General features: G+C 30.6%; 3 protein-coding genes and 1 non-coding gene across 4 annotated transcripts; 1 reads left to right on the forward strand and 3 right to left on the reverse strand.

Moving 5' to 3' along the window:
- LOC109344522 (cyclin-D4-1-like) lies at nucleotides 645-4,518 on the reverse strand. The gene is made up of 6 exons (XM_019583284.1): nucleotides 4,276-4,518; nucleotides 3,568-3,654; nucleotides 2,018-2,116; nucleotides 1,725-1,926; nucleotides 1,510-1,631; nucleotides 645-734 (listed from the first exon to the last, which is right to left on the reverse strand). The coding sequence occupies exons 1-6, from the start codon at nucleotides 4,516-4,518 to the stop codon at nucleotides 645-647; spliced, it is 843 nt and encodes a 280-aa protein (XP_019438829.1).
- LOC109344776 (mitochondrial uncoupling protein 4-like) lies at nucleotides 7,525-8,646 on the reverse strand. The gene has a single exon (XM_019583526.1). The coding sequence runs from the start codon at nucleotides 8,525-8,527 to the stop codon at nucleotides 7,607-7,609; it is 921 nt and encodes a 306-aa protein (XP_019439071.1). The 5' UTR covers nucleotides 8,528-8,646; the 3' UTR covers nucleotides 7,525-7,606.
- On the reverse strand, nucleotides 10,223-10,304 carry TRNAS-GCU. The gene has a single exon. It is a non-coding gene; the product is annotated as a tRNA-Ser (tRNA).
- LOC109344955 (IMPACT family member in pol 5'region) lies at nucleotides 11,350-13,668 on the forward strand. The gene is made up of 6 exons (XM_019583683.1): nucleotides 11,350-11,635; nucleotides 11,707-11,748; nucleotides 12,445-12,560; nucleotides 12,797-12,902; nucleotides 13,029-13,082; nucleotides 13,356-13,668. The coding sequence occupies exons 1-6, from the start codon at nucleotides 11,390-11,392 to the stop codon at nucleotides 13,512-13,514; spliced, it is 723 nt and encodes a 240-aa protein (XP_019439228.1). The 5' UTR covers nucleotides 11,350-11,389; the 3' UTR covers nucleotides 13,515-13,668.

Consider the following 14,004-nt stretch of genomic DNA (forward strand, 5'->3'; position numbering starts at 1 on the left):
CATAATTACATTTTCTGGCCTATATATATAATATCGGAGTTGGATAACAGATAATTTTATAAGCCATTTTTAAATTATAGTCAATGTTATAAAAACTGGTTTGTGTCGACCAGTTCAACTAGTAAACTGGTGAACTGATCTCAATATCAATTCGGTACAGTAATAATATCGATCAAAATTGGTCATACCGGTCAGTTTTCAAGTGAACCGTATCGGTTATACCGGCTGTTTTTATTTAAAATTAAACTTTTAATGAAAATAAAAAAATTATTTGTTTTTTATTAGTTTTTCAACATTATTTAAAATTAATTTTTCAACATTAATTTTTCATTTTTTTCTCCAATCAACAACTCTAACAACAATTGCAATAATCCTCTCAATACAAATTACTACAAACACCACTCTCCATGCTATATAAGCATGAAATTATTCATTTTTTCACCTTATTACTACGAGTTTAAAATCTACACACTGACATTGTAAAGTTTTTTATATTGTCAACATATCATCTATCATTGATTTGTATTACTTTTATTTAAGAGTCAATAATAATTAACAAATCAATGGTGAATGATTACTGACAATGTAAAGAACCATTACCCTATCGGTGTATAAATATTAAATCCTATTATTATTCCTCCAAATTAAAAAACACTCTCATTGGTGAATAAGTTACCAGAAACTTTAACCACTGACATGTCTTTCATCAGTTCAAGGCACTTCAAAACTCTCTCCTGCAAAAGAATAACACTTATAGTTCAATAAATAGAATAATTTACAAGGGAGTATCATATTAAACACCATTTATCAAACTTGAGTAACCCATTGTTTGTTTCCCTTTTTAGATGAGGTGGTGGTAGGTTCTATGTTTGTGGGTAAAATAATATTTTAAATTACGGTTACAGTTATATTAGGTTTATCATTGTTGCAGAACATTGCAGCTGTAATTGTAATCGTGATGTAATTAAAGAGATTCCTAGAATTATAATATTACGACCACAATTGCAGAAGGACATTACAACTTAAAAGATCGCAGGTTGAAAGAAAATAAAAAAAATCTTATTTTAGTTCATGAAATAGTGAAAGATCCAATCAAGTTGGTTATTTTCTTAGACCAATTTGGGAATCAAAAAGATCAATTCGAGTGAATTTTTAAAAACATTTAGAGTCTATTTGTGAGTTTAATTTTGAAGGGGAATGAAGGGAAATGAAATACTTTAGTTATAAAATACAGTTGTGAGATAACTTTGAAGTGTTCTCTTTTCTTTCATCCCTTCAAAACTCAATTTGCAAATACACCCTTAGGGTTTGTTTGCGAGTTGAGTTTTAGAGGGAAATGGAAAACTCATGAGCCACATGATATACTTATAAGATGGCTTTGAAGTCTTCCCTTTCTCCTCCAAAATCCAACTCGCAAACAGATCCTTAAAGACTAAAACAAGGTTCTTTTCCGAGTGATAAAAATGACGATTTACTCTAAATTTCTCAAGGAGACACCATCTTAATTACCTTCTTTACCATAGCCAAAGAAGATAAAGCCTTATGAATCTCTTTAGCTTCCAATTCCCTTGTAACAGAAATGGCCACAGCAGCAGCAATTTCAGAAGCCCTAAATTCCAAGAAATCAATACCTGCATTGTTTTTCACAACAAATGTCGCATTAAACCTAAAGAAGATACTCTACAAAACCCTAATAAACATAGAGACATAGTAAAGTGCATTACATGTACTTATACTAAGCATGAGCTTCATTGATTTTGAAAGTGATGACTTCATTTGATGCTTCTCACAAGTGATCTTACTAATGAAATAGCCTATGAAGGAACATGGTGTTATTGCTTGCATTTTCCATTCCAATGTGTTCAATACAAGTAGTTCCATTCTTTGAATGGTTAGGGCTTCAAATATAAACTTTGGTGATCCAACCTAAGAATTAGGAAAAAATATTAGTGACAAATTTGGAGAAATAAAGTATATAAGGTTAAGAATTTTAGAATTTAATGTGATTTTACTATACATGTAAACGTGCATATTGTGGCACTTTAGTTTCTCCCATTTTAGCAGCAATTTGGAAACAAGCTGTAGCTAACAATTGTGTAAACCAATTTATGCCTCTCTGAACCAATCAAAGAGAAAAACAAATTAGAGTATTGTAAAGATAGTAATTAAGAATGAAAATGATAAATCAACCCTAAACCCTACACTCTGAACTTTAAACTTTGTTTATAATGACTAACTTTGTAATAGATAGCCTAGTTTATTTTATCGAACATTGGTTACAATGATTTCGACTCTAAGCTAACAAGAATAGTACAATGCAATGTAGTTGCCATGTATTGTGGTATAGTTACAATTCATATTGTACAAGGCAACCTAACTTGGGTACAAGCAAGTACGAGTTTTCGGTATATAAAAACAAGAAACTAACTAATAACTAACTCTATTAACTATTACTCTTTAACATTCCCCTGAAAAAGGGTGGGTGACTAAATGTTGTAGTTTAAGATCAAGTTTATCTCTTAAAAAACATAATATTACAGGAGATAGAGGTTTTGTTAGAATATCATCAATCTGAAATTTGGTTGGAATATAAAACCATTAGTGATAGTCTCGAATATCGTGATGCTAAGATGCAAAACTACTAGTGAATTTACTATGATAACCATTAGTGTTATGAGAGTAAGAGTTTAATTGTGCTGGGACGATGGGATGAGAGTGATAGTGGAGAAGTAGATCAAATGGAACTAAAATGCATAGCAAAAGAGATTGGATTATAAAATGCTATTTGTATTCCGCAACTAGATTGACTAACATCACATCTGAAATCAAACAATTGTGAATACATTCTATCATTGCTTCAAATGTGAGAAGAAACATATGAGAACATTCACACCCTAAAGCTCATTCTAAGTTTCAACCGCAAAAATAACCAGTTGAAACTCTTCATGAGTCCATCTAAGATGAAATCGATATACTTTGTTTGCTTCATGCTTTCCGAGCTTGGGAATATTCAAGAATTTATAGCCACAACTCCCATGAACGCTTGCATCCTGTGACACAATGTAGAATTTCTTCACAGGGAAATTAGAAGCCATGAAGGATCATTTGATCTTACTCTTAATAACTAAGAAATGTTGGATTGACACGATGATTGAACCGATCCTCAACATTGTTAAATCGATCAGGAACATCTGGAGTGAAAACAAATGTAACACCCCTGTCCTAACATGCATGTGACCTTCCCGACCCATGAATACATGGAGCGTGCCACCCACCAACTTAAATACTTCATGCTTTAATATTTTATTCCCCACAAAGGGAAGCCTTCCGCGACTCGAACCCACAATCTCATAAACAAATAGTCATCATTTCCATGAATTGCTACCATTAAGCTACTAGTACGATGCATAAGAATTGCCTAACTTGCATTACAAGCAAGTATGTGCTATCATTACGTTGCTAAACATATAAACAAGCAAGTAACTAGTGTGTATATATATATATATAACTCTAAAAGTGATCAGAAAAAATAAACATTAAAATAGAAGTATGCTTATTTGATCTTACTGGCAATTTAGATATTGATAGAAACCGATCGAAGTAATTCACACATAGAAAAAAGCTCCATGCTCCAAAACCAAAATAAGTGTGTGCCTGTTTATCACATTAGGCAAAGGAATCAAAAAATACTTTCATCACAATTTCAATAAAAAATGTGAATAAACATGATCAAAATTATGGGAGAATAAGAAGCAATAAAGTAAGGAAATCTAAAATTAACACTAGTATAATTACTCTATAATATATATAACAAACTTTAACATTTATGAAACAATGGATAATAACACACAGAAAGTTCATTGCAAAGTACAATTGAAACCCAATAAGAAATCCATAAATTGAAAAGAAGTTGACATTATGATTGGAAAATGAATGTTTTCAATGCTAAAACCCCATTAAAAATACTTCAACCACTAGGGTAAAATCCATATTAAATTAGCCCTAAAAAAATCTGGAAGCAGATTCATTTTTCATTTTAATTGAATGGAAAAGAAAAGAAAAGAAAAGAAAAGAAGAAACTTTGTTCAAAATTTTCAAGACTTGAACCATCAAAGTAACAATCTATGTTAATTAGCCATAAGAACATTAATCTTAGAGGGGACTCATTTTTTTTGTTTTCATTGAATGAAATAGAAAACAACCTTTGAAAAACAAAAAACAAAAACTTGGGTCAAAGGTATTTTCCATGAATCAATGAAACAAATATATACCAACCTTCAAAATCCAATCTAGTGCTTGCTTTCTAACAACACTCATGTTGGATTCTCCACTACGAAGATTCTTGAGGTAATCTTCTCTAGGTAAATGTTCTCCCTCTCTCTGAACCATTACTTCAACACTTTCATCACTCACTTGAAAGTTATGATCAAGTTCAGAATCAGATTCAAAGTCACCAAAGAAGATTTTCTTGTGTTCAAAAAACTTAAGGCTTAGGGTTAAAGGGGTTCCTTCTTCCATTGTAAGACTTCAAAATAATGCAGAGAGTGATGAGAGAAAGTGTGAGAAATGTAGGATATTTAGCATGTATATCTTTGTAAAAAGGAGAGTCATATAGGAAGGAAATTTAGATTTCTTAGAAACAATGCAGAAAAAGGAAAGAAATAGAAGAAACACCAAAGTATACAAGATTTTGATGCTTACAAAAGAAGTGGATTTTATATATTAATGATATTTCTAGATTTCAGAATCAACAAGTTCATTGGTATACTATGGTATGGGTTGGTAGATACTACTATACAGTTGTGTTATGTGTTAAAAGTCTTGTGTATAGATAGTAAAAAAATTATTTTTATACTCATTTTGATTGAAAATTTAATAATAATTATATGGTTTTTAGTCAAAATCATTATACATATATTATAAGATTGGAATAGATAATTAAAATCAAATCATGAATAATGGGTTTGGATAAGAGTGGTTTGAATAAATAAGAGTGGTAAGCTTCAACATAAGTTATATGGCTTTTTAGGAATGATTTGATTTTCAATTTTGTAAGTCATTTTTTTTATTAATAAAGAACATTTAAATATATATATATATATTATCAAGGCAGTTTAATGCTTTCCTAAAAACAGTATATGTAACATTAGATTATTATATAAAAGTATTATTGGAACACTTAATTAGTAAACTAAATATTGTTTGTAATGTTTTGATGTATATAGATTAAGATATGATTAAGTGATGTGTAGACTTAGTATATTTTAACTAAGATATCATCATGATTAAATAATTATCTACTTTTCATAATTATCTACTTTTCAATTTTAACAAATTGAAATGAAAATTTCAAAATAAAAAATGTATATTATGTCATTATATCACATATGCTATTCATATTTAATTATCATTAATTTTTTAAAAATAATAATACAAATAAATAGTCGATAATATATTCGTAATGTGCAATTCTTTACGCTGATAATACATACACATTATACTCAAACATCAAAAGATGAAAAGGGGAAAATGAAGTTAAGGTTGTATTATATTATGAGAAAAAGTGTATATATTGATATTACAAGAGTTTTTTTAATTATCATCAATTTTTAAATATAAGTATTACAAATGAATAATGTATTAATTGTATATAAATCTTTACATACAGTGCATATGAATATTAAACTCTTATATTAATGATTAAAAAAGGTATTTTTTTTTAATTTAATTAGGATATTCCGCAACCTTATTAGAAGAAAGATTTGCATATTACAACTAATCAAATAAATTTACTTTATTCAAATAATTTTAAAAAATGAAATTACTGTAAAAAAAACTTCAAATGATGACAAGCATTGAATTGGATTTTGTCTTGCCTATGTAAATTTTATAGTAAATAATCATTTTATTCCTTATTTGTTCGACTTTACTAATTTGGTTTTTTAAAAATTAAAAAATAAAATTTGGTTTCCAAATATTTTAAATGTGAATCAAATTAGTCAATTTTAGTATATTTTATAACACTTGATATTGACTATTTCAACCCTAAAAATGACTAATTTAATTCATATTTGAAAAAAAATTTGGACGATTTTGGGATTTCCAATATTTTATGAATCAAACTAGTAAATTCAGAAAAAATATGAAGACTAAAATGAGTATTTAATATAAATTTTAAAATCTGAAGATAGAAGACTAATCACATTGGGACTTATTATTACCCATCTCATAATTGCTTGTTCAAGGATTCAAACACATACAAGTTAATATGAAAAATTGTAGGATCTAGTTATCTACCACTTCACCAACAGTTTGTTAGTAAAATTGTTGAAAAAATATTTTATAAACATTTTAACTATTAAATAACAATTTATACTGTAATAAAAATTAAGAAATAATTGATTATATAAGGAAATTTATTTGTAATAGTAAAATATAAACAGTAATAAGAGCACTATAATTTTATAGGACTGATCTTAAAAGTGTTTTCCTTTTTTATCTAAATAATAGGTATTCTCCGCTTACCAGAAATATTCATGCTCTAAGAGATATAGGATAACAAAATTCTATAACAAATATTTAACACAATTGTATTATTGTGGATTCGAAATCAATATCTTTGTTAAATAAAATAGTTTGTCTTTAAAGGATTATAAAGTAAATTTTAGTGATAAAAACCAAAATACATTTGAATAAATGTTTTTCTTTCCCTAAAAAATATTACACCAAGCCTAAGGTAAATTACATAAAAAAATTCTGAAAAACTTAATCTAAAATAAATTTATGGTCAGATTAATGAATATAGAATTGTATAAAATATTATAAAACGACATTAATTATTTAATTGAATTTATTCTCCACAATATTTTAAGAAATAATTGGTTTTATAAGGATATTTTTACACTAAATAGTAATAAAATCTTAAATGTTTTGAAAAAACTTAACTAGTAGAATTTAGATATGTAAACTTTGCCTCATAGTCAATCATTATATTACTTGCCTTCTACACTTCTTGTGCATAGAAGACCAATATGTCAATTAGCTAGTGAAGTTTGAGGTATATGATACATTAATATTATCAAATTAATCAATCAAAGATATAAAATATTTATTAAAGATGGATGCTTTCAAATTTATAATATATTTATTATATCTTTCTAAGAAAATGATCTTTAGTTTCTTGACAAATATGATCGATTTGCTAATTTAGAAACGGTTGAGTGGTTGAGCTTGAGGTTGAGAGATATAATTAAAGAGAATTAAATATCTGCTATAAAATATTTTAAGAAACTAAAAAGAATCTCAATTAAATTAAACTAACAAATGTAATAACAACATATTCATGCAAATTAATTTAATTAATATCTCAAAACTAAGTACATGTTTAAGAGCTAGGCTTTGGAGAAAAAGTTACAAGAAAAAAAAAGCTTCTAATTGCTCGCACAATACATGTTTAAGAGTTAGAATTTGGAAGATGATAATGAAAAGGAAAATACTTTCGAATTATGACTTATGATTCTCTCTAAATTAAAAAACAACTCGGAAACAAATAAATAACAACATAAAACTATAAAAAACTAGGTATAAATCATCTCCATAATCCACTTTAGAAATCCTTGAGCAACTTGCGAACTTGCTCCAATGTCACAAATAGTACAACCGTGAATGGTCCCTGCCTGCAAATTGTAGGAATAAAACCTTTATATAGAGCCATGGGACCCTCGGCGTGAATTGTTTTCAAGGCACAATCCAATGCACCGGAGTATGGTGGCGCCGCCCCTGGCTCCACCTTCATGTTCATCACCCTTGTCTTGATCACATCCACTGGGTTAGATGCCACCGCCGCCACGAACCCCGCCCCAAAACTTGCTGTTACATGGGTCCCAAGCCCATCTCGCATTATTCCCTTCTCAAGAATCATCTCCTTGAATTGGTCGTATGATGCGAGTTGTGAGGCTGTCACCAGCATGGCGCGGTTCACAGTAAGCGAAGACCCGCGCCACAAACTGATGACACCCTCGTCTTTAGCCATTGTACGAATGGCATCTATAACAGACTTATAATTACGCCTCTGAGCTGGCGGGAGTCTACCGTCGGCTTGCATGCGGACCATCGCTAGGTCAGCAGGATTACCGACGGCAGCTCCAATCCCGCCAGCTATAAGCCCTGCGGCAATTTTCCGTGTCAACGGTAAGTTGCCACCGGAATTAGGATCAGACCACTTCTTCTTGAATATATCATAGAGCCCCATGCGGGTGGTGGAGTAAAGTGCCTGACGAAGGACAGTGGCTGAGGCGCCGGAGAAAAGAGCGACAACACCTTCTCGTTGCACTAGTTTAACGCCGGTAGCAATGGGTCCCACACGAGATGGTTGAGGAAGAGTAGGAGATGCATTGTTAAAAACTTGATTATGAACTTGAGTCTCTCCTTGAAGCTGCATTCGAACCTTGATAAGATCAAGTGGGTGAGTGGAACATCCTGCTATAACAGAAGCAATCCCTCCTTCAACAAAACCTTTGATACCCATTTTGATTTATGGAGAAAAGTTTATTTTTTCCAAAGAATCAATTGAATTGAGGAAGTGGGGTGATGATTTAGAAGGAAGAAAGAGATTAATGAATAGATCGCATGCACACCCGTTATGTTCTGTTTAATACAATTTGCTTATAAAATAAAATTTTGAAGGAAGAAAAAGATTAATGAATAGAATGAATCAAAAGAAACTAAAGGGTAGTGATGATGGAAATGTATGAATTGGAAATTGGGATCATTGAATATTAGGTCTTTGAGAAATATGCTAGTCTAAAATTAGGGTTTGTTTGGATTGAAGAAAGTTATATTTATAATTTTGAGTATTTTGTGATGGGAAAAAAGGAAGGTGGCAATTTGAGATTTGCCATCACATTCACACAACTAAACACAGCAAAATGGGAAACTAAAAAAAGTATATCAAATAAACGAGTTTGTAGGAGTAAGAGACCTCCAATATTTTTGGTAAAGAATAATTCTTAATCTATTTTGTCCACAAATTCCTTCTTTATATTAATATTGAATCTATATAATTACATGAGAATATAGCAAAACCATCTAGAAAAATTATGGTATTTACCCTTGCTAATAGTGGATGGGGATCCTTTCCAGGGAGAGTTCAGTACTGGGTAGGATTATGACACGTGTCAAAAAATTCTTTCTAACGATGATGATTTTATATTATTTTTAAATAAAAAATAAATAAATAAAGTTTAAAAAATATCAACCATATATCTCAGTAATGGTCTCTCCATTAATGGAGAGGAGTTAAACTCGCTAATAGTACATCACCTATTTCTTCTTTGTTTTTTAGTTTTTGTTTCTATTATATGAATATTATTTATAGAAAATTAAAAATCATATATTCACATCACTTTATCCTTATAGCAACGGATGTGGGTTAAGTAAGGTCTCAGATTCGAGTCTTATGAATGAAAAAATAACTGCTGTGAGAGTTAGCCTCACATACATTTAAAACTTCATTGTTCCAAAAAATTGAAGGCTCCTCAAGCTCAAATATTTTGAAGGGAGTCATTTCTTATGTCTCAAACATTATATCAGTTCATGTATTCCTAGTTTTTTCATTGGTTAGAAAAGTAAAATATAAATTAAAAATATATTTTCTGATCAATGAAAAATAAGTAATTTATAGAGTGATATAATGTTCAGGATATAATATATGTTCTTTTTCGAAAAATATTTCAGGGAATCTAGTCAAGATCTTTCTTTATAGACAAGTGGATAATTGTGATTGAAGATTTTAAAATTTGTCGTTTAACTATGTGAGTTTGAATAATGTGATGCCCAGACTCACATATTCTTAAACTTACAATTTATAAATTCCTAATTATATGCGGTAACATAATTGTAATATCATTTTAATCATAATTATAATATTATATTATTAATTCACAATTATAATATATTTTATATATGTATATATAAAGCAATTATATCTGAGCCAATTAGAATTGCTATGAAAGATTTAAAAAATTGTAAGTAAAACATTTAGTATTTCAAATTATCAATATTTCTTATTAAATTGGTATAACTTCCATTTAGTTAATTTAAAAGCATGATTACAAAAGATATATGTTGAAAAGACTAAATAATGTGTAATAATGATTAGATAAATAATAAAATTTGTGTGGGGCATGGAAAAGTAGAAGAAGGAAAATAATAAAAAATTGGACGACGCCTGAGAGATTCGAACTCTCGCGGGGAAACCCCATGTACTTAGCAGGCACACGCCTTAACCACTCGGCCAAAGCGTCATTTCATGCTATAACTTGCACGGTTAATATATATAACTCTGAATTCCCAGGTACACCAACATTATACTAATAAAATAAAGGGTAAGGCACTACCCGGACTTATCCCGACTAATTGCCATCCCTAATCATGTGCCAGATTGGTCTGAGTCATGTTTGTCCCTTTTCTGACCCTAAATATTGACATGTCTAATTTTTGAATCTAAACTCAACTGATGAAACCCAACTATATTTAGGTCCAACTAAACTAGTCGAGTCTGTCTTACTCACTCTAGTTTAATATACATCATAACACATGTTAAGACATTATAATGTCATTTATATGATTTTTTGGTACAACCAAATAGATGATAAAATTAATCAACTTGTTAATACCTACTAAAATGCTCACAACGGGTACCCATAAAATAACTTATGGGTAGAAACGTATATCGTAATACCCATCCCACGGTACCCTCATATTTCTGAATTTAGTTTTTAATTAATTAATTTGTATATATTACACTTTTTATTATTTTATAATTATATATTATTATTTATTATTATTTTATAATGAACTTTAGTAATTGAAATATAATGATAGATTAATAGGTACATACATTTTATTACTCATATAATAATTATTTTGTATACATTGATTATTAAGAATTATATAAATATATATTTTAAAAATCATTAGGTATGTGCGAAATATCCGCTACCCGTGTAAGTATCTGCAAACTATGCTCGTTTGAGTATGAGTATGAGTATGAGAAAACACTACTTGTATTCTTTTCGTTAGATTGTAATCCTACTATCAATGGTAACACTCATCTTATCCAAAAGAACTAAACCATTTTATATTGTATGTTTATCTCTCTCAACACGTATTATTTCAAGAAATCAAACTTCTAACATTTAGGTTGTAATGTAGTAAATTACATTATTAGACCAAATTCTTGTTTGTATGTGCTTTTACATTTAGGATTGAACATGATAAACATTTGTGAATTGTGAAACAAAACCGGACACTAAATTGAAAATATAAAATTAGGTATAATTGGTTGATAACGTGGTGAATTGATTTGTAAGCATATAGAAAAGTATACATGCCTTGTGTAACAGTAGCAACCATACCCAACCACTCTCGTTTCATTTACACTTCAATCTTCTTCGCCATTTCTAAAGCCAACAAAACCACCATGGCTGCAACAACAACAACAACCTTCAATTCTGGTGCATTCAACACAATCCAACAAAGGGTCTCTTTCCAAAAGGAGATTAAGAAAAGCAAGTTCATCGCTATTGCTGGACCCATTTCTGATGAAAATTCTGCCATGTCTTTCCTTTCTCAGGTTTATTCTTCATTTTTTATCATTACCCTTTTCAATAAAGACAATGTTTTTGAACTTTCTTTGTCAATTAGGTTCGGGATCCTAAAGCTACCCATAATTGTTGGGCATACAAGGTACCATCAAGCTCTATTTTGGTATAATCCTTTTCGATAAGTAACTAATCCCTTTCGGGATGCGTGATTGTTCCTCCCAACAAGTATCACTATCAGGAATCAATGTTCTTTTAGTCCATCTGGGTATCTGCTGGGGCCTTACACTATTAGACCAATGTCTTGTTGGTGACTTGGTGCACTGCTTACATATGATTTCATTTGTTAATAAACATTAGTGCCATCCAGAGCTTAATGTTGATTGCTAACCTATGCATCATTAGTCTCATTTACGCTAAGTACCACATACCGAGTTCGTCGTAAAGAATATCTTGTAAATGTAAAAAGTGACAAACTGGGTACCCAATTGAATCTTGTACCCATATCGGTACCTTGTACCGTATAACTGTGTTATTATATCAGTTTTGTTATTTTAATTGTTAACAAATAATGTCAGCATTCCACTTGATGTTGCACAAGTTGGAAAGTTAGAGGATTAAAAGTTGACAAGATAAGATGGATGAGTTAATATTGCACAATAATTAAAGACGAGGGATCAGAACTCGTTTCCTTGCTGGGTAATTTCTTTAGAGGTGTATTGATTGGAACGCCGATGATGTACAAGTGAAAGTAGGAAACATAATATGCTTATAATGGGTTTCTAGCTGTGTTCGAGATACAATATTTTGTTTATCTGTTTTATTAATGTTTGTGTCACAGGTGGGAGATCAGTATCGGTCGAATGATGATGGTGAACCTTCAGGCACTGCTGGGAAACCAATACAGTCTGCTATTGGTTCTTCAGGAATAGATAGAGTAATGGTGGTTGTGATCAGGTAAATACTTTCACGACCTTACTTTTTTACTTTCGTGCATGTATATAATGTCTATTACACCATGAGCCGATGAACTCATCTGTTTGGCATATTGACTATTTGTTTGTTTGAAAAACCACACATGTGCTTGTGGTTGTCTTGTACATAAAATCGGGTTGTGCATTATGCGTTAAGGTGGTTGTTTTGGGTGTTGGATTTGGAATATAGTTCCTATTATGATCTATGTTAATTTTCAGGCATTTCGGTGGTATCAAATTGGGCACCGGGGGATTGGTCAGGGCTTATGGAGGAGTTGCATCTGAATGCCTGAGAAACGCCCCGACTTGCCTTGTGAAAACAAAGGTGATAATTTTATTGGCCTTTAGTTTGCACTATACCCATATTTCTGTTTTCTTAATAGTTTTCTTAACTCATTGTGCTTATAGTGTGTAATTTATTAACTTATGAACAATCTTACGGAAAATGTAGGTGCCGATGGGTGTAGAGGTCTCCTTCGACTTACTTGGCATTCTTTACCATCAGGTTAGTTCTTGCAGATGTATACCGACGACTCCTTTAATCGGTTATGGATATGCTTCCTTTAGTTTGACTTAGGTGGGTAATGAAAAAATCGACTAGAAGTGTAAGATTTCTCTAGAAGTTATTGTTCGGATAGTCCTATATGTTTTCCATAACCAGTACCTACAACTGAATAAATTATGTTTTCCTTCTGTTGCTTTTATTATAAGAATTATACAGTTACTGTATTCAAAAAATGGATCTACTTGTTATGCTCATGCCTCGCGCCATTTTCAGCTGCAGTCTTTTCCGATTGAAGATATGAAGCAGGATTACGATACTGGTACCGACGGCATGTGTATGGTTACATTCAAAGTTGATTTTGACCAAGCTGAGAAACTGGAGGATGCACTGAAATCCAATTGTAGCCGAGAATTGAAGTTTTATAAGCGTTGAGACGAGATTTCGATGACATTTTTATTGTACATCTCTGGGTGATGTGTTTGCCCTGTAAGCTTTGTGTATAGGATTTTGCCCCTAGTCACACCCATGCTGCAAATTTGATGAATTTGATGATGTAAAAAACCTATCTGCTTTGCAGAATGGTTTTTAAAAGCATTTGCATGATTATAAATTTATTAGTGATTAGTTTTATTAATAAGTTTTTTCACACAAAAAATCTAAGACTAACCTTAACTAGAATAAGATCATATAATAATAATTAGCTATATTATATACATCAATTTCAACCAGCATAGAGGATTCTATTGTCAGGATTCCTTTAATAGAATAATTATTAGGTGCAATTGTGCAACAAACAGTAAGTAGAGAATATGAATCTCTATGTGACTAAGATCATTATAAACAAGTTAGGATTCAACAATATAGAGATTTATATTCTTAATGTATAATTATATTGAAATAATATATTTTTTTCTCATTTTGG

This window comes from Lupinus angustifolius, chromosome LG04, assembly GCF_001865875.1.
Source record: "Lupinus angustifolius cultivar Tanjil chromosome LG04, LupAngTanjil_v1.0, whole genome shotgun sequence".
NCBI lineage: Eukaryota > Viridiplantae > Streptophyta > Magnoliopsida > Fabales > Fabaceae > Lupinus > Lupinus angustifolius.